This window comes from Sphaerodactylus townsendi, linkage group LG03 (assembly GCF_021028975.2).
Source record: "Sphaerodactylus townsendi isolate TG3544 linkage group LG03, MPM_Stown_v2.3, whole genome shotgun sequence".
Classification (NCBI taxonomy): domain Eukaryota; kingdom Metazoa; phylum Chordata; class Lepidosauria; order Squamata; family Sphaerodactylidae; genus Sphaerodactylus; species Sphaerodactylus townsendi.
The window spans coordinates 144,588,806-144,614,365 of NC_059427.1; the positions used below are offsets into that span (position 1 = coordinate 144,588,806).

Sequence of the window (25,560 nt, forward strand, 5' to 3'; positions counted from 1 at the left end):
CCTAAACTCTGCCCCCTGCAAGGCTCACCCTCAAATCTCCAGAGATTTCATTTCCCAACCCAGAACTGGCAACCCTGTAACCGTTGCAATTCTGGGAGATCCGCACGCCCTGCCTAGAGATTGGCAACCCTCGGGTATGGATATGCTTCTTGCATCATGCCAATTTCAGTGCACCCCCCAAGTTGTTATTGGAAGGGAAGCTCTGTACTCACGGAAGACGCTAAGATTGGCAGACGTGTGCTTCGTGAGGGTTCTTCCACCCACTGTCAGCTCAGCCTCACACACAAATTCCTGCCCGTCGTCTTCTTCCCGAGCTGTCAGATTGAGCCTCAGGGGGAGATGATCGCCAGATGCTAAGATGCTTCCAGAGGAATTTTTGACCAGAAGCGATACATTTGGGAGCTGCGTGGCGGGAGAACTGCATGTAACAGTCACAGGGTGGTTTGCCAGGACGGGAGATGGGTGGATTTGCAATGAGGGCTCTGGGAAGCCTGCATTTGGGACAAAGAAACAGGTTATCCCTTCCAAACCTCAAGACTGCTGCACAAGAAGGAGTAGGAGGAGTAGGAGGAGTTTGGATTTATATCCCCCCTTTCTCTCCTATAGGAGACTCAAAGGGGCTTACAGGCTGCAGAACAGGGCTGACAATCTCCTTTCCCTCCCCCCCACCCCCACAACAAACACCCTGTGTGGTGGGTGGGACTGAGAGAGCTCCGAAAAGCTGTGACTAGCCCAGAGGCGTAGATGGGCCAGAGTGCGCCCGGTGCACACTCTGGCTTTTCCACGCACCCCCGCGGTGCCCCCACCACCCATCACCACTTACTTTAGGAAACTGAGCAGGCTAGAAACTACATTTCCCACACAGGCAGGCCTGTTCTGCAGCCTGTTTGGTATCCTAAAGTAAGTGTGTGGGAGGGGGGAGCTACGCTAGGGGTGCTGTGTGGGGGGCACCACCACGCCCGCACACCCCCCCCACATTTGGCGCCTTTCACTTTAGGAAACTGGGCAGCTGCAGGAACAGGCCTCTCCCAGCCTTCTCAGGGAACTACATTTCCCAGGGTCTTCTGGGAAATGTAGTTCTCACCAGAACAGGAAGGCCTGTTCTCTAGCCTGCTCGGTTTCCTAAAGTGTGTGTGGTGGGGGGGCGCCAAGGTGGGGTAATTTGGCACCCCCATGTGACCTCCAAACCGTGCATGCACTGCGCGTGAGCATGCACCGCCTGTCTCCCCTGGGAGCTCTCGCCACTGAAGGAATAACAGCCTCCAAGATCACTCAGCTGGTGTGTGTGGGAGTGCACAAGCTAATCTGAATTCCCCAGATAACCCTCCACAGCTCAAGCGGCAGAGCCGGGAATCAAACCTGGTTCCTCCAGATTAGAATGCACCTGCTCTTAACCACTGCTGCTCTTCCAGTCCCAGTCAGGAGTTACATCTAATGCCGATCCTTACCTGAAAAATGCAAACCAAAGAGAAACTAGGGTGTTGTGGTTTTTCTGGGTTGTATGGCTGTGTTGCAGTAGCATTTTCTCCTGATGTTTCACTTGCATGTGTGGTTGGCATCTTCAGAGGAAACATCAGGAGAAAAGGCTACTGGAACACGGCCATACAACCCGGAAAACCCATAACACCCTAGTGATTCCGGCCATGGAAGCCTTTGACAATCTAATTAATGTCTGCTACATTCTCTTTATTTGTATTTGGAAGAGAACTCAACAAATACATATAATTTTGTGTATCTAAGGGGTGGGGGTGGGGGGGAGATATCAGAATTACCCAAGATGTCTTTGCTGTAATCAGGTTATTAGAATGATATATATGTTGTGTTTATGATTATCTAGTAATATGTATATATGAAAGAAAAATATGCAATAGTTTAAAGTTATATCAATGTTATTTATGATTTTAATTGCAATAATTTTAGCCACCCTAAGTCCAATCCATCCATCCATCCATCCATCCATCCATCCATCCATCCATCCATCCATCCATCCATCCATCCATCCATCCATCCATCCATCCATCCATCCATCCATCCATCCATCCATCCATCCATCCATCCATCCATCTATCGATCTATCGATCTATCGATCTATCGATCTATCGATCTATCGATCTATTTATTTATTTATTGCTTCAATTTTTATACCGCCCGATCCCCAAAGGGCAACTTTACTTGGGAAGGGAGAGAGAAAAAGCAAAACAACAATAAAATTCAAGTCTTATCTGTGCAGAGCGTCAGTGGTTTTCCAAGGCCTGAGGCAGAGGTTTTGATATCACCTCCTGTTCGGTCTTTTTTTTAACTGGAGTTGCCGGGGATTGAACTGGGGACCAGCAGAGACTCTGCCACTGAACCGCAGCCTCTCTCCAACCCTCCTACTGATTCAAACATTTGGTTCAGGAGCAGCAGTGGCGTAGGAGGAGCAGCAGTGGCGTAGGGAGCAGCAGTGGCGTAGGAGGTTAAGAGCTCGTGTATCTAATCTGGAGGAACCGGGTTTGATTCCCAGCTCTGCCGCCTGGGCTGTGGAAGCTTATCTGGGGAATTTAGATGGCCTGTGCAATCTCTATTAATGCCTAGCCAGCTGGGTGACCTTGGGCTAGTCACAGCTTCTCGGAGCTCTCTCAGCCCCACCTACCTCACAGGGTGTTTGTTGTGAGGGGGGAAGGGCAAGGAGATTGTCAGCCCCTTTGAGTCTCCTGCAGGAGAGAAAGGGGGATATAAATCCAAACTCCTCCTCCTCCTCCTCCTCCTCTTCTTCTTCTTCATCATCATCACCATTAGTGTTGCTCTGCTCAGACTGACAGCTGCTGTACAGGGTCTCCAGTGAGGGTGTTTCACATCACCTTCTACCTCCTTCCTTTAACTGGAGACGCCGGGAACTGAACCTGGAACCTTCAGCATGCAAGCAGCAAAGGTTCTTACCACTGAGCTTAATGGACTTTACGGCATTGTGACCATCCGGCCAAGGGTCCCGGCCCCATGTCCCTGGTCCTTCACCCCTCCCAGGAATCACTTCTCCCCTAAATTTCCAGGCATTTTCCAACCTTGAACTGGAACCCCTACATGGAGTCCACCAAATAATACAATGCATTTCTGAGTGTGACCCTGCCCCCTCATCTTGGGTTGCCAACTCTGGGGTGGGAAATTCCTGGAGATTTGTGGGAGGAGCCTGGGAAGGAAGGCAGTCGGGAGGGGAGGGGCTACAGTCAGGCATAATGTCATCGAGTCCGCCGTGCAAAGTATCAATTTTCTCCGGGGGAATGGATTTCTGCAGTCGGGAGATCTGCTGTAATTTTGGGAGTTTACTGGAGTTGGAATTCCTACCCTCATCTCACATAGAAGAGAAGAAGAAGAGGAGTTTGGATTTATATCCCCCCTTTCTCTCCTGCAGGAGACTCAAAGGGGCTGACAATCTCCTTGCCCTTCCCCCCCCACAACAAACACCCTGTGAGGTAGGTGGGGCTGAGAGAGCTCCGAGAAGCTGTGACTAGCCCAAGGTCACCCAGCTGGCGTGTGTGGGAGTGTACAGGCTAATCTGAATTCTGAATTCCCCAGATAAGCCTCCACAGCTTAGGTGGCAGAGCTGGGAATCAAACCCGGTTCCTCCAGTTTAGATACATGAGCTCTTAACCTCCTACGCCACTGCTGCTCCTGTTCTGGTGAGAACATAGCCAAAGATACCTTAATGAGCCAGCCACGTGTCTTTGGAAATCCCAGCTCACTTACTGTAAACATGAGTGGAGGCCACCACTGATCTGACCACTGGCCCCAAGGACACGGTGCAGTTCAGTGTATCTTCTCCAGCATTTGAGGGGGACACCAGCGCTTGGGCCCTGGCTGCGTCCCCTGAGGCAGAGACACTGAAGTTCAGTCCCATCCCCATGAAAGTGAGGTCAAACACAGCCTCGTTGGCTGGGAAAAGGCCGACCACCTCGCACGTCACGTTCACGTCCTCGTGGGCCTCCACATAGGGTGGGATTTGAAGCTGGGGACTCATCGGGAAAGCTGCAAGGAAGAAGCCAACACAGTGTTATGTACAGATGTTCTTAAACGGTTTTTCGGCCAAGAAAAATGTCAGAGATTCAGACCTTCAGTGAAGTCTGTCCCCTCATATCCAGATGAGGCACATTCTCTCTAATCCATAGGTGTCAGACTCGCAGTCCTCCAGATGTTATGGACTACAGTTCCCATCACCCCCTGTCAGCATCATGCTGGCAGGGGATGATGGGAACTGTAGTCCATAGCATCTGGAGGGCCGCGAGTTTGACACCTGTGCTCTAATCCATCAGCAAATTGCACAGACCTGACTAACCTGAACTTGTCAAACTAACCTGAACTTGTCAAACTTCCACTTAGGAAATACCTGCAGATTGGGAGGGGCTGGGGGGGGCAGGATAGCCTAGAGAGGATGGGGTTTGGCGAAAGGAGGGGCCTCAGCACAGTTTCATGCCTTTGGAGTCCGCCCTCCAAAGCAGCCATTTACTCAAGAGAACGGACTTCTGTCATCTGGAAATGAGTTGTAATTTTTAGATCTCCAGCCCCCACCTGGAGGTTGGCAATTCTAACGAGGCCTGGTTAGTGCTCGGATGGAAGATAATGTTGCCAAACTCCAGTTTTGGACTGGGTCAATTCCCCATTTCAAAAATGGAACCCGATTCAAACCTGTTTGAAAAGAATCGGGAGCTTTGGAGCACAGATTCATGCTCCCCACGGCAGCTTCTACCCCCCTGCTCCTGGAAACATGGCGGCCACGCAGGATTATCCACTGTCGGCGGATCAAAACACGATCCGCTCAGTGGCTATCCTGATTGGCTGCCGCGTTGTACTGGGGTGGGAATTTTTTAAATCTTTGAATGGACAAATCCCCGTCTCCGCAAGCATGTGCAGAAGAACTGCACAGGGACGGGTGATTAGAACAAAGCCCCGTTTCCACATGCCTTCGTCTGTAATCATTTAAGACAGTGAATGCAAGGAAGACACAAGCATACACTTCCCCATTTCATTAAAATGACTTATCCACAGCTAGAGTTGAACCAGCAACCTTTTGGGCGGCAGGCGAATGCTCAATCAACTGAGCCATACAGGCACTGCTGACTTCAGGCTGGGGAAAATGCCAGTTAACTCTCTTAAGTACACTGCTGCCTTGCTGTGTATTTCTTTATTGAGGAAACCGGCTCCACGTCGCATCAAAGTAACATGGATCTTCGTTCTGAGAAAATAAAATTTTAAAAGGGCTGCACGCGCATCCCGCACAGCCCACTGCATTTTGATTGGATGAGAGGCTCCATGGTCGAATCCCCACTACCTTCCTAGCCAGGTTTCAGGATGCAAACTAACCAGGTTTCAAGGATAACCTCCCCATTGCTTGTGCGGCAGACATGGGTTCTTCCCGTTTCTGGCGCTCGTTCTCCCCCTTATCCCGCTTACCGGCAGGATCTGCTTGCAAGTGGGATAAACCTCATTGGCACGGTTCAGAGCTGATCCGAGGGGAGGGACAAGGGTTGAAACCCTGACTCGTTTCCCGCTGCGGAGCGTGACGCAAAAATCGGGCAACCGGTCAGCGCTCTGCTGGCGCTGAAGCAATGCGCGTGCAGCCAGCTTTTCCTGGGTTTTGTTTTTGCTTTTGCAATTGGTAAGCAAGAGCAGAAGGGGATGCGGAAGGACGTTAATCGGTCAAACGTGTGACTGTTGAATCTTTAAATGTTCACACAGTTAAACGTTAAATTTAAAAACGTTAGCTTTTTTGCGGTCACGCCCCAACGAGGTACATTTCTGCGGGGAAAAAGGTCCCGCCCCATGAAGGCACGCCAGCCAATCAGGGGAGACTGGAGAAGCTAAGAGTTCTGGAACTGGGTGTGTCTGCTGTGTGCACGCTACGGTGGGGAGGTAGAAACTCCAATGAAGAGGTGCGATTTCACTACAAACTGGTTTTGATCTGCGTAAAATTTTCCAGTGGGAATTCAACCCACGTCACTTGCAAGGGCGGGTAGTTTGAACCTGGATTCACCCCGCCTTCTTCCCCACTGCTCCACATTCGCTGCATGTCTTTTCAAAAGCTCCACATACAACCAGGTCTGGAAAAAGCGTGCGCTAAGGGGGAGAAGCAGCGGTGAAACCTGGTTCAAGCAGAACACCGTGGGTAAGTGTTCCCCAAACCGGGTTTCTTCGCTTCCTCAACACGTGCTTTTTGGCCGGTGGGAAATGGAGATCTTTTTGGAATGGAGATCTCCCCAAATTCTGACTAATCTCATATTGATCAAAATCTTTCCCCTTGAGAAAATGGCTTTTTCAAAGATGATGATGAAGTAGAAGAGTTGGATTTATATCTCCCCTTCCTCTCCTGTAAGGAGACTCAAGGGGGCTTACAAACTCCTTTCCTTCCCCCCCCCCTCACAACAAACACTCTGTGAGGTAGGTGGGGCTGAGAGAGCTCTGAAGAACTGCAACTAGCCCAAGGTCACCCAACTGGCATGTGTTGGAGTGCACAAGCTAATCTGGTTCACCAGATAGGCTTCCACAGCTCAAGTGGCAGAGTGGGGAATCAAACCCGGTTCTCCAGATTAGAGTGCACCTGCTCTTAACCACTACACCAAGATAGACTCTATGGCATTCTACCCTACCCCTTTCCCAAACCCACCCTCTTCATATTCCACCCCAAAAAATCTCCAGGCATTTCCCAATCCAGAACAAACAGCCATAATGGGAGACCATCACGGGAGTTCAACGTTGCTATGCAGAGGCAGGCAATGGTAAAAACCATCTTTGTTCGTCTGTTGCCTTGAAAATCCTCCAAGGTGACTGTGAGCCAGCTGATGTTATTTTCTGCCAGCAACTCCATAGGTGTCCCTTGCCACCGCCCGCCACACACCCGTATGCGCTTCCTGAGTTATAAGGGAAGGGAAGCAAATTCCTCCCTGTTCTGCACTCTTGTTAGAGTTCCCCACATCATGTCCTCTTTATTTTATTTATTATTTAAACTTTTATACTGCCCCATCCCCGAGGGGCTCTGGGCGGTGTACAACATAAATCTCAATACAAATAAATATGGTTAAAACCCTTAAAAACAGCAGTAGGATAATAAGAGGCGTCCAAGTACCCTAATTTTAAATCCTCCCCTAAGAGGGAGGGAGCGGCGAGTCCCATTAAATAAAAGGACCCAGGTATTAAGAGCTAAAGAGGGGGGTGGGGGGTGGGGGGTTCAAGACTAAATTAGATTCAAGACTAAAAAACAAACACACCGTGCTTTCTTAGGAAAGTCATTTGCCGAGTGGGAACACTTGCCGTATTCATGTGTCTGCCAGAGAACATCTCTGAATGGCTGAGAATTTCAGGCAAATGTTTGGGCCACAAACTGTGGCCACTTACTATGTCTGATTGTGCCCCTTCAGACTGCAGATGAGAAATCAAATGATGAAATGCTTCTCCAAGCGAATGATAGGGGGGGAAACACACGAAAATCAACCAGAGCCCTTGAAGAAGAAGAACAAGAGGAGGAGGAGGAGGAGTTTGGATTTATATCCCCCCTTTCTTTCCTGTAAGGAGACTCAAAGGGGCTGACAAACTCCTTCCCCTTCCCCACCTCCCACAACAAAAACATCCTGTGAAGTAGTTGGGGCTGAGAGAGCTCCGAAGAACTGTGACTAGCCCAAGGTCGCCCAGCAGGCATGTGTGGGAGTGCACAGGCTAATCTAGTTCCCCAGACAAGCCTCCGCAGCTCAAGCGGCAGAGCAGGGAATCCAGTTCTCCAGATTAGAGTGTGCCTGCTCTCAACCACTACACCATGCTGGCATTTAAAGAGGAAATCCACTATCGTTTTGAAGGGAAGGGCGGAAAGAGAAGGCTGAAAGGAAGCCAGCCGGGGATCTTGAGCGAAGTCGGCAGGGAACAAATTGTAATTTTTCAAAAGCCATGAGTTTGCGGAGGCTGCCCCATCCAGCCCTTTAATTTCTTCATCGCTGAAGTCATTTTGTTTTGCTCGCTTTTTGTGTCACAGAGTTTCTCTCTCTCTCTCTCCCTCTCCCTCTCTCTCTCTCTCTCTCTCTCTGTGTGTGTGTGTGTGTGTGTGTGTGTGTGTGTGAGAGAGAGAGAGAGAGAGATACTGCCCTGAATAGGTTACAGGCCTCCTCCTCCACTGCATGGCTATGACAGTGTGGAATTGTCATCCCACAGAGCTGGAAAAGCCAGCCTCCTGGGGCAGTTCAGGAAGAAAGGAAATGGGGGAAATTGCCGAGGGGAACAGGCAAGGGGCGGGGGTGGAGGTGCTGGGACGCCTGGGAGATTTGTGCAACCAGAAGGGCCATGTTCCTAGATAAGAGTCCACAGCTCAAGTGGCAGAGTGGGGAATCAAACCCGGTTCTCCAGATTAGAGTGCACCTGCTCTTACCCACTACGCCACTTGCTTGCAGAAAAACATATGTGCAGGAAAGGCAGTCTGTGCACAGAAACCTCTTCCATGCAAGGGTCCCCTTTGCTGAATTGGAAATGAGAGATGCGCTTTAAATTGTACACCTGAACAACATGTCCTACATTGTGATGCACATTAGAATAGCTGCGTGGGGTTGCCAGGTGGTATTGGAGCAGCAGTGGCGTAGGAGGTTAAGAGCTCATGTATCTAATCTGGAGGAACCGGGTTTGATTCCCAACTCTGCCGCCTGAGCTGTGGAGGCTTATCTGGGGAATTCAGATTAGCCTGTACACTCCCACGCACGCCAGCTGGGTGACCTTGGGCTAGTCACAGCTTCTCGGAGCTCTCTCAGCCCCACCCACCTCACAGGGTGTTTGTTGTGAGGGGGGAAGGGCAAGGAGATTGTCAGCCCCTTTGAGTCTCCTGCAGGAGAGAAAGGGGGGATATAAATCCAAACTCCTCCTCCTCCTCCTCCTCCTCCTCCTCCTCCTCTTCCTCTTCCTCTTCCTCTTCTTCTTCTTCTTCTACTATATAATGTGCATAGATGCACCTGTTGAGAATGTAATAATAACTGCACCAATGGCTCAAAATTCAACTATAATGTGTTGTTCTTAATTAAGTAATATTAATTAATATATTCATTAATTAATATTAATTAATATTTTTGCCAGATAGTCTCTGCGTATCATCAAACCATTCATTTACAAAATCAACAGCAAACTTCTGTTTTTACAAAAGTAACAGCTTATAAACCTCTAAACCTTTTTTTAATAGAGGTAACAACTTATAAAACCTCTCCTTTCTAAATGATCAACATCAAAGTGTTGTAGGGCTAGAAGACCTCTTTGTTGGGTCACACCTCGTCACAAGGTCTTTGTTGGTCCCTCTGTAAAAAAGAGATAGTTTCAACAGAACACCTGGAATCAACTCAACAACTAGTCGTTTAAAGCAGCTAGAATTAAAGTGGATAATATGCACATAAATACTCTGTGCAAAGGGAGCAAGCTTGTTTTCTGCTGCCTCAGAGACTAGGACACGGAGTCATGGGTTCAAGGTGCAGGAAAAGAGATTCCACCTAAACATTAGGAAGAACTTTCTGACCGTCAGGGCTGTTCAACTGTGGAATTCACTGCCTTGGAGAGTGGTGGAGTTTCCTTCTTTGGACGTTTTTTAAACAGAGGCTGGATGAACACATGTTGGGAGTGCTTTGATTATGTGTTCCTGCATGGCAGAGGGTTGGACCTGATGGCCCTTGGGGTCTCTTCCAACTCTATGATTCTACTCTAAGGTGAACTCAAGGTCTGAGACCTAACATCCTGGTGCTTCACTTTCAGTCTCTAGGACAGGGGTCGGGAACCCGCGGCTCGCGAGCCGCATGCGGCTCTTCCGCCGCTGTTCTGCGGCTCCAGGAGCCGAGCCGCGGGCCCCCTCTTCACCCGCCCTGCGAGGAGCAGGGCGGACGCTTCACTCGTCCGGCGGCCGGCCAGGCCGAGCCGCCGGGAGCCTCTTCGCCCGCCCTGCTCCTTGCAGGGCGGGAGCTTTACTCGCCCGCCCGCCGGCCAGGCCGAGCCGCCGGGAGCCTCTTCGCCCGCCCTGCTCCTTGCAGGGCGGGAGCTTTACTCGCCCGCCCTGCTCCTTGCAGGGCGGGAGCTTTTACTGCTCCTTGCAGGGCGGGCGCTTCACTCGCCCGGCGGCCGGTCAGGCCGAGCCGCCGGGCCCATCTACGCCTGCCCTGCAGGCGGGGGGGGGGGGGGGAGCGGGCGGTGGGGGCGCGAGCGAGCAAGTGAGCGGGGGAGGGTGAGCCAAATGGCTCTTTGAGGGGAAAAGGTTCCCGACCCCTGCTCTAGGAGGCATCTGAAGATGGTTTTATTTAGCATTGCATCGGATTAACGTCCTAGCTGTTAAAAACTGTGATTTGGAATCTTGGTTTTGTGTTTTTAATGTATTTGATCCAATGTGTTTTGTTGGATTCCTTTGGGTTTGATTCTCAGTTGCGTGCGCATTTCCTCCTCTTCAGCAATCACCCTGCCCTCAGATCAGAGAATCCCCACCATTTCAAAAATCTCAGAAAGTGTCTTTTCCTCTCCCTTCACAGGGAATGTGAAAGGGATCAGCATGCAGTGAGCTTTCTTCTGGTTTTCTCACTCCTCCTGCCTTCTCCTGCCCTCACCTCAGCAGTTCCTTCCACTCGTTGGAACCCCATTTCAGAGCAATCAAAAGGATTTTTTTTTAAAGCGCTGAAAGTGTCTAGATCCAGTGAAATCGACATGGAATCGACCAGGTCTAGCAAACGAATGCTAGACCAAAAACGGAAAAAAGAAAGGCACCAGGCAACCATCCCAAATGGAGATTCCACAGAAAGAGCGACTGAGATGTACCTTGGCCACTGTTGCTGCCTGGGGGTGGGGCAGGGAGAGGGGCCGGCTCAGTGCCAGCATCCAGCCCAGTATGGGGCTAGGCTGCCTAGCTGCCAGCACCAGTGAGGGACATGCCTGGAGGAGGTGGGGCCGTGGCCTTATATGGGCAGGCCTCTTCTCACCTGAGCACAGATGATTCCTCCTGCCCTCCCCATTTGGTGGGGGTCTCCATAAGACGCCTGAGGGTGGAGCGAGCCTGTGAACCACATGCCCAGGCGGGGGCTGCTGGTGGCTCACGCATCCTGGCAGCAAGGGGAGCTCATCCAGAGGCCAGAGCCCAGATGGCTCCCACTATCTTGCTGCTCTGGGCGTTGGTGTTTTCCCCCATGCATTGGGCTGGGGGAAAGTTATTACTGGGGGACAGTAGACGTACTAGTAGCCCGGTGCCGGATCCATCCCCTTTTTATTATTATTATTATTATCATCATCATCATCATCATCATCATCATCATCATCATCATCATCATCATCATCATCATCATCATCATCATCATCATCATCATCATCCACACATAACAACACAGCACAAGTGTCTGGAATTCATCTCTGAATGTCGAGTCCTTCCCAAGGACCTAGGATATTAGAGGTATTTGCGTAGAATATGTGCAGTTCCTAGAAGTGCTGCTTTCTGCAGCAGGTGGACTGATGTTCTGTCCAAGTTTAGGCTGTCCAGATGTTTTTCAAGATTTCTTGGGATTCCTCCTAGAGCACCGACTACTAGTGGGATTACTGTTGTTCTTTTTTGCCACAATTGTTCAATTTGTAGGTCCTTGTATTTTGTGATCTTTTCCAGCTCTTTGTCCTCTACCCTGCTGTCAACTGGCACAGCAACATCTATGATCCAAACATGTTTTTTCTCTACCACTGTTATGTCTGGGGTGTTGTGTGCCAGGTGTCTGTCTGTCTGTATTCTAAAGTCCCATAGTATTTTTGCTTCTTCATTTTCTGTGGTCTTCTCTGGCTTGTGCTCGTTCCAGGTCTTGCTACAGGGCAGGCTGTACTTTTTGCAAAGGTTCCAGTGCACCATTGCTGCTAGCCTATTGTGACGTTCGAGATAGTCAGTTTGGGCTATTTTCTTACAACAGCAGATGATGATGATGATGATGATGATGATGATGATGATCATCATCATCATCATCATCATCAATCAATCAATCAATCAATCAATCAATTAATTAAATTTAGTATACCGCCCTATCCCTGAAGGGCTCAGCACACCAATAAAATGGCTATGACCAAATTTTATCCAAAGGCTCCGCCCCCAAATCTCCAACCTGGAGGTGGCATTTGGAATAGATGCACATCCAAGTGGACAATCTTGTACAACTAATCCTGCCTGGCTATGGGCGGCCAGAGCCGGAACAGGGGCGCAAACAACGGTTTGATGCACTCCGTTTACTTGCTAACACCTCTCATTTCGTTGGCTTTTGATGTCTGCTTCAATAGGCTTAAATTGAGCCGTGCATTTATTTCGACAAATTGCTCTGGGCATTTCACAAAGGGCAGCTGCTGGACTAATCCTTGCAAACTGGAAATTTCCCTGGCGTGTGTGTGGCACGCTGTGCCCTGCGGTAATGGCCGTCCTCTCGTTTCCTCCCTGGCTTAATTAAAGTCCAGCATGTTCCAAAGGCACAGGTGAGATTGGGGGCAGCTGGTCTCTGGGTGCCAGAACAAAGGTGGATGAGTCACCGGACCGCCCTCGCTTTATTACAACAGTCCTGAGCCCAGAGAGGAAAAAAGATTGAAGGGAACAGCCCGCATCTCTGTCACGGAGCTATTAATAGCTATTAATAGCCTCCTGCTTAATGGGATTATAATCACGACATATTTCCTGCATGCTCACTGGCAGTGGAACGCCATCCTTGAGCACAGAACTGGGATGTGGTAGGAATGTGGTAGAATGTGGTAGAAACAACAACTGAATGGAAAACTCCTGGTGTCCTTTGACCGCTGTGCTATAGAGAGTGTCTTAACCTTCTGCATCTGTGTATGGTTCTCCAGTTGCACAGTGGCAGATAGGAAGGCGCTCCCAAGGGTGATCACTACTGCACAGAGGATTATCGGCTGCCCTCTCCCCTCCTTGGAAGAACTCCCGAAGCCTAAAAAAAGCCCAAAATATTCCGAGAGACCCGTCTCATCCAGCACACTCTCTTTTTGAACTGTTACCACCCAGCAGACGATACAGGTCTACCAAAACTAGGACAAAGAGGCTTAGAGACAGCTTCTACTCTAGAGCTGTGGCGATGCTGAACTCCGCGGCTTCGTGTTGATGTGTTTGGGGCTGTGTAGGGATGGGTGGAGGAAGGGGAAAGGGAGGATGGGGTATGAGTCTGAAATTGTGTGCATCGAGGGATGCTGCTGTAAATTTTGTCGTGCGTGCACAATGACAATAAAATGCTTATGCTTATGAATGGGTGGGCAGAACCAAGAGCTGCTGGATATTGTATTGTTTGAAGTCTGGGGTTCTTCGTCTGCCTGACTCACACCGACGTCTTGAAGAAGCTGCCAAATGGGAGACAGGAACGGGGGTGCTGAAACGGTCAATCTCTAGCAGAATGGGTTGCCAGCCTCCAGGCGCGACCTGGAGATCTCACGGAATTACAACGGAAATACGACTCACTCCAAACAGCAGTGGCCAATTTCTCTGGGGAAAGCAGCTGCTTTGGAGGGTGGATGATGTGCCAGTATACTCTGATAAAGTCTCTCCCCTCCCCTCCCCTCCCCTCCCCTCCCCTCCCCTCTCTTCTCTGCTCCCCAACTCCACCGTTCTCAGGCTTCCCTCCAAATCTCTAGGGATTTTCCAAGGCTGCAGAGAATAGCTTGATTATACAAACAGATCCTAACAGGGTTGCCAGATCCCCCCTGGCCACTGCTGGGGTGGGGGACCTAGGGTTGACAGTTCCAGTTCCCTGAAGATTTGGAAGGAAGAGGAAGGAGTTTGGATTTATACCCCCCTTCTCTCCTGTAAGGAGATTCAAAGGGGCATACAAACTCCTTTCCCTTCCCCGCCCACCACAACAAACACCCTGTGAGGTGGATGGGGCTGAGAGAGCTCCGAAGAACTGTGACTAGCCCAAGGTCACCCTGCTGGCATGTGTTGGAGTGCACAAGTTAATCTAGCTCACCAGATAAGCCTCCGCAGCTCAAGCGGCAGAGCGGGGAATCAAACCTGGTTCCTCCAGATTAGAGTGCCCCTGCTCTTCAGCACTGCCCCACGCTAGCTGGAAGCAGCTCCTGGGGAATGGGAAAGCACCTCTGCTTCTCACTTGCCTCGAAAGCCCTGTACCAGAAGTGGGCTACAACCTGTCAGCACTTTGTTCACACAAACAACACGGAACACAAAAAGAAGCGAGAGGAGATTTGTACAGTAGTTCCTCATGACCGCGAAGCAGCTCTTTAGCTGCAAACCAGAGGCGTTCCAGGGGTAAATGGTGCCTGGAGATAAATTGTCTCCAGGACGCCCCCAGCCTCTGCCCCCCCTCCGCCCCTGATGCCCCCAGGTTAGGGTGGGGCTTGGGGATCAGGAAGGGGTGGGACTTCCTGCTCCCCAAGCCCCACCCCCGGCCTCAGTGCTTATAAAAGAAGGTCTCCGAGGCCAGGACTGCAGTCTCTTCTGACCTGCCTGGAGGGGAGGTCAGAAGAGACTGCCGGCTGCCGGCTGGGAGCCCAGCTGGCAGGGGGGAGGAGGAAGGGAGGGGGGAGTCCAGGGTGGGATTGAGGGTGCTTGGACGGGGGCGCTTGGACGGGGGCCTCATCGTTTTTGTGTGCCTTGGACGGGGTTGAGGCACGCGAAAACGAGGAGATAGCAGAACTTCCTGGTCACGTGGGGGGCTGATTTTGTGCCCCCCACGTGACCAGAAGAGTGGCACCTGGGGACAAGGGGTACCCTTGTCCCTAGGCAGATACGCCATTGCTGCAAACTAACTGTTTGAAACACAGATATTTCTTTCTGGTGATACTTCCTTAGTGTTGGTAGCCTACAGGAAGAAAAAGAGTCTGGATTGATATCCCACCTTTCTCTCCTATAAGGAGTCTCAAAAAGCGGCTTACAAACTCCATTGCTTTCACCTCCTGCACGTGAGCTCCCAAAGGCACCTGGTGGGCCACTGCGAGTAGCAGAGAGCTGGACTAGATGGACTCTGGTCTGATCCTGCAGGCTCTTTCTTATGTTCTTAAGGCCATTGCTTTCACCTCCTGCACGTGAGCTCCCAAAGGCACCTGGTGGGCCACTGCGAGTAGCAGAGAGCTGGACTAGATGGACTCTGGTCTGATCCAGCTGGCTTGTTCTTATGTTCTTATGTTCCCTTCCTCTCCTCATAACGCACACCTTGTGAGGCGGGTGAGGCTGAGAGAGTCCTGAGAGAACTGTGACTGGTCCAAGGTCATAAGAACATAAGAACATAAGAACTAGCCTGCTGGATCAGACCACAGTCCATCTAGTCCAGCATTCTGCTACTCGCAGTGGCCCACCAGGTGCCTTTGGGAACTCACATGCAGGATGTGAAAGCAATGGCCTTCTGCTGCTGCTGCTGCTCCTGAGCACCTGGTCTGCTAAGGCATTTGCAATCTGAGATCAAGGAGGATCAAGATTGGTAGCCATAGATTGACTTCTCCTCCATAAATCTGTCCAAGCCCTTTTTAAAGCTATCCAGGTTAGTGGCCATCACCACCTCCTGTGGCAGCATATTCCAAACACCAATCACACGTTGCGTGAAGAAGTGTTTCCTTTTATTAGTCCTAATTCTTCCCCCCAGCATTTTCAATGAATGCCCCCTGGTTCTAGTATTGTGAGAAAGAGAGAAAAATTTCTCTCTGTCAACATTTTCTACCCCATGCTGGACTAGTTGGTCACCCAACAGGCTTCCAATGGAGGGGTGGGGAAACAAATCCAGTTCACCAGATAAGACTCCGTTGCTTATGTGGAGGAGTGGGAAGCAACCCCAGTTCTCCAGATTAGAACCCACTGCTCTTAACCGCTCTTAACCACATTGGCTGTCAACAGGTGACAGAAATCAGTTCCCCTGGAGAAAATGGCTGCTTTGGACTCTGGGATTTTGTGAATGTGTGGTCTCCTTCATATTCACTGTACATTCCCTTCAGTGCTGATTCTCGGTTATGCCCATATTTTGCCCTCTTCGGCAGTCATCCCACCCTCAGAGCAGAGAATCCCCATCGTTTCTGAAACCTGTTCAAATGCAACTTTCTGTGTCCCTTCATAGAGAAAGGGGAGGGGATACACAGGCATTAGGCCTTCTTCAGGTTTTCTCCTGACTCCTCCCATTCCCATTCCCATTTCCCTGCCCAACCTCACAACCCAGGGGCGTACCTAGGCAAACTGGCGCCCGGAGACAAAACCTGAGTTTATGCCCCCCGCCCCCCGCCTGGCGTATGGGTGGCCACCCTCCCCCACCATGACCAATTTGGGCATTTGGGGGTATTTTTGGTGTTTTTTCGGCCTGCAGGGACTGCATTTAAATCTAGCTGCACCATGATTTCAGGGTACCACCCAGAGACTGTCCTGATGATACCACCCAAATTTGGGTGATGTTTGGTTCAGGGGAAGCAAAGTTATGGATCTCACCAAAGGGGGTGCCCCCATCCCCATTGTTTTCAATGGGAGCCAACCTGAGATGGGGGCTACCCATTTGAGGGACAATAACTTTAGTCCTCCTGAACATAACTTCACCAAACTTGGGTGGCATCATAAGAATAGTTAACAGATGATACCCTGAAATTTTGGTGTCACTAGCTGTAAAAATACATCCCTTCCAGGCACCCCAAGAAATTTGCCCAAGATTCTTTGTTTTGCAGTGACTTTGCTCCATTGTAGCTAATGAGGAATTTCTGAGGCAGGCTGCACATTTTTGAAGATAGAGGCACCAGACTTTCAAGGTGGCTCCAGGAAGCCCTCCTGGTAATAGCATCCAGGCTTAAAGACCTGAAATTCTGTTATGTTCAGGAGGACTAAAGTTATTGCCCCTCAAATGGGTAGCCCCCATCTCAGGTTGGCTCCCATTGAAAACAATGGGGATGGGGGCACCCCCTTTGGGGGTCCATAACTTTGCTTTCCCTGAACCAAGCATCACCAAATTTGGGTGGTATCATCATGACAGTCTCTGGGTGGTACCCTGAAATCTTGGTGCTGCTAGCCTTAAAAATGCGCCCACTGCAGGCCGGAACATGAAAAAAACACTTTAAAATGTAAAAAACACACAAACGACCCTGAAATGTTGGCGCCCCCCACGTGACCAAATGGGGGCGCCCGGGGACAAAGGGTACCCCCTGTCCCTAGGTAGGAATGCCACTGTCACAACCATTCTTCCTGCTGTCCAGGCCACCAATTGAAAATGACCAGAAGGCCTTTTAACATGATTTTTAATGTTGAAGCTTTGATGTGCAGTTGATGTGAAGTTGACAGGGCCGTGAAATGGCGGTCGTTAGATCACTGGTGGCGACCTTGCACCTCCAGATAAAGTTGCGGATACCCTATCAGCCCGCAGCATACACTGGCTATGCTGGCAGGCTGATGGGAATTCAGAACCATAACAGCTGGAGTGCCAAAGGTTCGCCACCACGGTGCTAGACCAAAGACGGCACACACAAACACACACACACACAAGGCAGCAGGCAAACTGCCCAAACGGAGGTTGCATGGAAAGAACAGGCAAAATCCTGTACCACCTTCATTGGCTGCTTGTCGAGTTCCGGGTAATTTTCAAGGTATTGGTTCTGACCTTTAAGACTGTGAGCAGTCTTGGGCCCACATACCTTAGGGCAGTGATGGCGAACCTTTTCGGTGACCGAAAGCTCCAAACTGCAAACCCAAAACTCCACTTATTTATCGTTGAAGAGCCAACACGCAATTTTAAACTGGATACTGAGGTTTTAGTTTAGAAAACCTGGCTCCAAGACGTGTTACCTGAGAAGCTTGGTGGTAGTCGGTGGCTTTGCTTTGAAGCAACTCGCAACTCTTTCCAACAGGTGAATCACTTCACCTTGTGGAGGTTTTATCAGAAGCAAGCCCCGGCCGTCGTAAGCAACCGAGCTTTTACTCCCAAGTAAAGGATCACGCTTAAGTTCTTCGCATGAAAATCAGTGGGGTTTAACAGTGCTTAACAGGGTTACCTACACTGCTTCCCCAAAACTAGGTCTTAGGTTTAATGCTAATAATCAAGCCCAGCAGCCCAGGCCAGCCCAGAGGTTTGCCACCACTGCCTTAGGGTCAGCCTTTCCCCATATCGCCCAATCAGGTCCCTCCGTTCAGAGGAAAACCTCCTGGTCATCTCTGGCCCAAAGAATGCCCAACTGGCCTCGACACCTGGTGGAATGGGCTCCAGGACCAGATCAGGGCCCTGCAGGATCTGAGTTCTTCCCTCAGAACCTGCAAGACAGAGCTCTTCCACCGGGAATTTTCCAGGGGCCTGCTAGGCTGACATCTATTATTATCGGCCTCCCGGGGCCCATCATAAATGATATTGCTGAATTTGTTGTATTGTTGCATTTTAGATATTTATTCCTATTTTAACTGTATTCTGTTTTATCTGTTTTATCTGAGCCTTTCGGGGATGGGCGGAGTATACATTCAATAAATAAACCAATCAATCAATCAATCAATCAATCAATCAATCAATCAATCAATCAATCAATCAATCAATCAATCAAATGCTAGATCAGCTCAGCTATGGACTCTTTGCAGGAGGAGAATCCCTGTATTAACAAAAACCTGTGGGAAGACCCCGCTGCAAAAGAAACCGCAGCCCGGTGATACATGCATAAATGGCCTATGTGGCATTATTAACCCCGCCTTCCACAAGCTCCGCCCTCCAAATGTCCCAAGCTGTTAGTTGGCAATCTAAGCATGCATTGCCCTTGGGATAAACAACAGGGATGTCCACCTCTCCTCCGCCCGTGGGAAATCAAAACAGAGGCCAAGGGAACCGAATAAGTTATTATGTAGAAAAGCTATCGCCATTAAACCGCGGAGAATCGATGGCTCCGCTTCAGTCAGGCAGGATACATCTTTGTTATTATACAGGTCAGTCGCATTCCAGATTCAGCAGTTCCTTATCATCACTGGTAGGGATGATGGAACTGTAGTCCATAACATCTGAGGGTCAGCGACTTTGACACCTATAAGTGAAGCACAGGTATAGGGAACCTGCGGCTCTCCAGATGTTCAGGAACTACAATTCCCATCAGCCCCTGTCAGCATGGCCAATTGGTTCCTGAACATCTTGTAGTTCCTGAACATCTGGAGAGCCGCAGGTTCCCTACCCCTGCTTTAGCAGGTCTGTCACCTGAATGTGTTGCCCTTTCTGTTTGCAAGGAATTGGATGTCAACTCACCGACAGTCTTCAACAATTGGTCGAGGGAGGCCTTTTCGAAGAGAGGCCCTTCTGGTCTCAGGTCCAGGGCCGCCCGGCAGCTGATTCCCTCCCCATGGTCGGTCCGTTGAGCAGTTACAGTGTGGTTCCTGACCACATTGCCAGGTTCACGCTCAGGGTGGTTCTCAAACGTCCACGTGTGCAGTTTTTCCCCTCCTTTGAGGAAGGTCATGGACAGGTGCTGGATGGGGGCAACGTTGGAGATGCGGCACGTGAAGGTGTAGTTTTCCCCGACCTCCATCACTGGCACTGGATCCAGCTCAACCCGATCTGGAAGCCCTGGACAAATACTACGAAGGCACACACTGAGATGGCTGGTAGAGGCAATTTAAAACGCAGTCCGCACAGTAATCTGAGTTTTCTGCCCCACCCCACCCCACAGGATGCTGCCTCCCCACCACCATGATCAAGAATTCTCGCACCCGGCCTCTGAAGTCAGTGTAGGGACTCAAAGGAGGAGGTGTGTGTGGGGTGTGTGTGTGTGGGTCACCTCCCCACGTGACTACATCCTCCTTGATCTCAGATTGCAAATGCCTTAGCAGACCAGGTGCTCGGGAGCAGCAGCAGCAGCAGAAGGCCATTGCTTTCACCTCCTGCCTGTGAGCTCCCAAAGGCACCTGGTGGGCCACTGCGAGTAGCAGAGAGCTGGACTAGATGGACTCTGGTCTGATCCAGCTGGCTTGTTCTTATGTTCTTAAGGCCATTGCTTTCACCTCCTGCAGGTGAGCTCCCAAAGGCACCTGGTGGGCCACTGCGAGTAGCAGAGAGCTGGACTCGATGGAATCTTGTCTGATCCAGCTGGCTTGTTCTTATGTTCTTATGTTCTTAAATGTCTGCAACCTGGGGACCTTTGGCCCCATATGTTCCCTGGGCAGTACACCCCTGCTGAGACGCGACTCTACAAGAGGGTGCACAACAGGACATGGAGTGCCAAATTATCTTGATGGTTAAAATGACAGCCCCTCCCCCCCGCCCAATCTAAGGTTAGCATTTGGTAGAGTTGCCAAGTTGTTGGCAATCTACAGGAGCCTTTTGCAGAATGGCGCCTGGCGTGCGGCATTGCACTGACATGCTGACATCATTTCCAATTTTTGACGGAATTGACATCAGCACACCGGTGAGATGCTCGTGCAACCTCATTTCCCCTCTTTCCCCTCCTCCGGGCGCTTCAGTTGCTGCTGGGCACTAAAAGGGATTCACTCTCCTTCAAGGTAACACAGTTTCTGTTTCATTTTTCTCAGCACCCTGATTCCAGTTTGAATTCTCCTCTCTTACCCTTTTTTGGGGGGGATGGGGGAACCTGCCACAAATCTCTTCATCTTTATTTCTCTTATTTATACTGCAGGGATCATTTACTCTAAAGAAAATGGCAGGTTTAGAGAATAACTCTGTGGGATTGCCATGCCAGCGTGCTGTCAGGACCATGCCTATCAATGCCTTGATGTCTTGCTGTGTGTGAATTGCAAATGTTTCCCCGTTTCCCTCTGTCAGGACCAGGCCTGTCAGCGCCCAGATGTCTTGCTGTGTAAGAATTGCAAATGTTTTCCTGTAACTGCTTTTCCGTTTCCCTCTTCCCTTCCTGACGCAACTCCTGGCCAGCCTTCCTGCAAGAAGGTGCTTAACGGTTCCAAGTGGTTCTTGAAGTTCTGTGGTGCAATATGTTGTAGACATCTTCTAGTGGGGCTAGGCTACGGTGTGGGACAAATGTGGGGGGGTTTGAAGGATATAATCTCTGGATCTAAGCTGGAGAGCTGGAGAGCTTAGATTCAGCTTTCTATTGTTACTTCCACGCTACTGTTAGAAATAAACTGCTTTAGGACTTTCCTACGGTCTCTGTTATTTCCACGTTCGAGAGCCTGACACCCTCTTCCCTTCCTGGCAATCTCCTGGTGCCAGTCCACCTTCAAAGAGGTGTGAATGGTTCCCAGGTTCTTTGAAGCTCTGTAGTGTAATTGTCGTAGAAACTGTGGTGGACATTTGGTGTGGGGTGAAATGGGGGGGGGTGTTAAAAGATATAGGTCCTGAATCTGAGCTAGAGAGCTCAGATCCTGCTTTGCATTGTTACTCTTCGTATTACCTGGAATAAACTGCTTTTGGACTTTCCTACAGTCTCTGTTATTTCCACGTTTGAGAGTCTGACACGTGCAGTAGCAGTTCAGAGCAGCAAACTCTTATCTTATTTGACTCCCCACTCCTCCACATAGACTTTAATCTGATGAACCAGTTTGTTTCCTCATTCTTCCACCTGCGTGGTGGACTCTTATCTGGTGAACTGGATTGCTTTCCCTGCTCCTTCACATGAAGCCTGCTGGGTGACCTTAAGCTAGTCACAGCTTCTACGGGAGCTTCCTCTCAGCCCCACCTCTACTCCTCACCTCAGGTGTGTCTGTTGTTGTGGGGAGAGGAAGAGAAAGGAGATTGGAAGTCCCTTTGAGTCTCCTTAATGGTTGGAAAAAACAGGGCACAAGTCCGAGCTCCTCCTCCTCCTCTTCTTTTTCTTCACCAAGTGCCTACTGAGCTCCCTCACTTGCCTAGGCCTCCATGGACCTCTGGCGTTAGCAGCCCCATCTACCCCAGCTCTAACTCTATCTAAGCACCTCATGCGCAACTGTGCACACATTCAAAGTGGTGCATTGGGACTGCAGATTTTGGGGTGAAGTGAAGTCATAAACCACTGGGGAAATGCCCACGTTCCAATATCCTTCGCCGCGGCCCAACACTGAGAACCTGCGTCCCAACATAGCGCCAGCACTTCACATCCCAAGGGATTCTGGGATGCTCCAGGCACTGTCGTTTATTTGGAGCAGCAAAAATACCTCACACTGATTCCATTATGAAGCTCCAAAAATCCAGACATGCTTATTTCTTAGACAGACGTTGGAATACAAATAGGTATCTCTGACCTTAGGGTTATCTGAGTTGGGAAATTCATGGAGATTTGGGAGTAGAAGAAAAGTGTGTGTGGGGGGTGGGGGGGGGGGGGGATGTAGCAGAATCAGTGGTGGGATCCAGCAGGTTCTCGCCAGTTCCCGAGAGTGGGTTACTAGTTATTTGTGTGTGCCGAGAGGGGGTTACTAATTGGGTCTGCTTTTCCGTTAGAAATTCCATTAGGTCCAAAAATCATAAAGTCCTGTTGTTTCCTATGTGGCTGGTTAGTGAAGGTAGAAAACGGGATAATCTCAATCCCTGTTAAAGTAGTTTTAAAACATGTTTTAGAAATATGGTAAAGTTCCTTGTTTAAGGAAAGTATCCTTCTTTGATTTCTAGAAAGAAAAATTAAGCATTTGAAAGTATTAAGTATTTGGATACAGGCAGTCAATTAGAGGAGAAGTCGTTGTTTCTGTTGGCAGCAGACGATAGGACTTGCTAGAATGAGCTTTAAATTCTGGACAGAAAGATACCAGCTGGAAATTAGGAACTTTTTTTTTACAGTAAGAGTTTCTTACAGTAACAGAGAAATTATTAATGCCCAGCCCCTGGAATGCCCGGCCACGTACCTCTGCCGTGCCCCGCCCCATCCCCCATTGGCTTACGTCACTGTTTGAATCCCACTACCATGGGAACCTGTTACTAAAATTTTTGGATCCCATCACTGAGCAGAATGATATGCCACCCCATGTCAAAATCTACTACACCTTAGCTACCGGCTATATGAACAATGTATGGACACAGGTCCCTTCCGCACATGCAGAAGAATGCACTTTCAAATCACTTCCAATGCACTTTGTAGCTGGACATTGCTGTGCAGAATAGCAAAATCCACTTGCAAACAATTGTGAAAATGGATTGCAAGTGCATTGTTCCGCATGTGCGGAAGGGGCCATAGATGATAGGAAGTTTTCAGTGTAATGGTGTCAATGGTGCAGTCATGGAACAAACACACCTAACTTCCAAAACAGGAAGACAAGGTCACGAAGAACATATCTGCTTTGTCAGCGGGATAATGAAATTATAAACCTTGCCCATAATAGGGCTACAAAAATCAGCAGTTTCACAGTGACCATCGCGCACCTTGTACAAGTTCCGCATACATTAAAGGGTAAGTTCTGACAAAGCCTTCTTGTTTAGTGCAATTAATTTTGTATCCCTGTTATGCAAAAGGTGGGAAAATGGCGCCTGGAGACAGCCATTCTCTGGGTGGCCCCTGCTATGCCTGGGGGTGGGGTTCAGGGGGGTGGGGCATCACCCCTCATCCTGGCTCCTAGCTGGCAGCCGGCAGTCCCTTCTGCCCTCCCCTAAGCCCTGCCCTCGTGCTTATAAAACCCAGAGGGGAGGGCAGAAGGGACTGCTGACTGGGAGCCAGAGCTGGGAGGGGGGGGCGAGGATTGGGGGGCGGTGTCCTCGGGTTTCCTCGGCCTCGTCCACGTTGATGATAACATGGGCAGGGCCAAGGGCGCCCAAAGACAATGAAGCAACAGGGCTACTTGCTGCCTTGCCATCTTCCTGGTCATAGGGGGGGGGGCAATTTTGTGCCAACCATGTGACCAGATTAGTGGCGCCCGGGAACAGAAGGTACCCCCGTCCCTAGGCAGATATGCCACTGCTGTTACGGACAGTAAAACAGACGTGATCTGGAGTTTCCCGTCCGCCCTGCTTCAGTGACCATCACATTTACCTACAAGTCATCTCTGACTTACTTGCAAGCTACTTGTTGCTTACCTGTTTGAGAGTCACGTGTGAGAACACTTGATTTGCCCTGCTTTGAGATGGGTGTACCAGATTTTGTGTGTGTTCCTTGTGCTTTAGAACTTTCTTGCACCTGCCACCAGGCTATGCATGTATGTTCTTTGTTCTCTTCTCTTCCTGTTTTGTATGTTAGGTGTGTTTCTTCTTGCACACTGATACTATTAAACGGATCACTTTTTGGCATCTGGCTTTGGTGTTCACACAGCTGGTAGCTGAGGTGTGGTAGGTTTTGATTTGGAGGTGAAACCTGGGAAGGGTAGGGTTCCGAGAGGGGAAAGTCCTTCACGGGGTATAATGACATAAAGTTCTCTCCCCCCAGGGGCATACTGCCCAGAGGGACATGTAGAGTCACATGTCCTCGGGCGCTACCCATTTAATTGTGGGGGGGGGGCAAAATCACCCCCCCCTGGAGGTCCTGCGTCTTCTGGACATTCTTTGCCGGCCTCCTGGGACTCTCTGGACTCCTCTTCCCTCCTGCTGGCTTACCCACTTGAGGTGAGTCAGTGTTGGGTGCCAGGGGTAGGGGGTGGGCAGCAGCGAGCCCTCCTCATCCAGCTCCTCCATGTTCCTTCCTTCCTTCCTTCCTTCCTTCCTTCCTTCCTTCCTTCCTTCCTTCCTTCCTTCCTTCCTTCCTTCCTTCCTTCCTTCCTTCCTTCCTTCCTTCCTTCCTCCCTCCCTCCCTCCCTCCCTCCCTCCCTCCCTCCCTCCCTCCCTCCCTCCCTCCCTCCCTCACCATGCTCCTCTGTGCTTCTTGAAGAAGAAGAAGAAGAAGAAGAAGAAGAAGAAGAAGAAGAGGAGGAGTTTGGATTTATATCCCCCCTTTCTCTCCTGCAGGAGACTCAAAGGGGTCTACAATCTCCTTTCCCTTCCCCCCCCCCACAACAAACACCCTATGAGGTGGGTGGGGCTGAGAGAGCTCCGAGAAGCTGTGACTAGCCCAAGGTCACCCAGCTGGCGTGTGTGGGAGTGCACAGGCTAATCTAGTTCCCTAGATAAGCCTCTCCACAACTCAAGCGGCAGAGCTGGGAATCAAACCTGGTTCCTCCAGATCAGAGTGCACCTGCTCTTAGCCACTGCTCTTAGCCACTACGCCACCGCTGCTTCTTCTGGCTCTCTTCTCTGACCGGCCTGTGGCGTCCCCGATGCCTCAGGAGCTGTTGGCAGGGCTGCCGGTCCTACTCCGGCCGGCGCCATTTGCTCCCTGGGACTCGGGCGGGCTGGCCACTTCAGAGGTGGCCTATCTCTGCTGGCCGTCTCAGCATCCGAGGCCTGTTGCATGGGTCTCCGTGCAGCCCTGCCCCCTCCCTCATGCTGGTTGTGCCCCCCAACCCCGGAGAAGGGGGAAACTGCTGCTGCCGAGGCACGGCGTTCTGCCCAGCCCCAGACAAACTCAGGGGCATACTGCCCCCTCACACCCCACCCCCATGGTTAGGGTGTGTGGGGAGCCTGGTGGGGGTGGCAAGTGTGCTCCCGGCCCAGGGGGCCAAGGTGCCATTGCTGCCAGCAGCCTCCAGGTGCTCCCACCAGGCCCCTCCCTCCCCCGGAGGGCTCTGAGAAGCCCTGGTGGCCGGGGGGGAGGGGGGGAAGGGAATCTGGTCAGTGGTGGGATTCAAATAATTTAACAACCGGTTCCAGCAGTGGATTCAAATAATTTAACAACTGGTTATTTACA

The 25,560-nt window shown here is 50.4% G+C and overlaps 1 protein-coding gene across 1 annotated transcript in view; it reads right to left on the reverse strand.

Moving 5' to 3' along the window:
- The window catches only part of ICAM5 (intercellular adhesion molecule 5), a 57,102-nt gene that overhangs the window by 25,081 nt on the left and 6,461 nt on the right, over positions 1 to 25,560 (reverse strand). The window contains exons 3-5 of the mRNA XM_048490629.1: positions 19,164 to 19,481; positions 3,724 to 4,002; positions 213 to 491 (exon numbers count right to left, since the gene is read on the reverse strand). Coding sequence (XP_048346586.1) covers positions 213 to 491; positions 3,724 to 4,002; positions 19,164 to 19,481 — 876 coding nt within the window. The remainder of the gene's footprint in view (positions 1 to 212; positions 492 to 3,723; positions 4,003 to 19,163; positions 19,482 to 25,560) is intronic.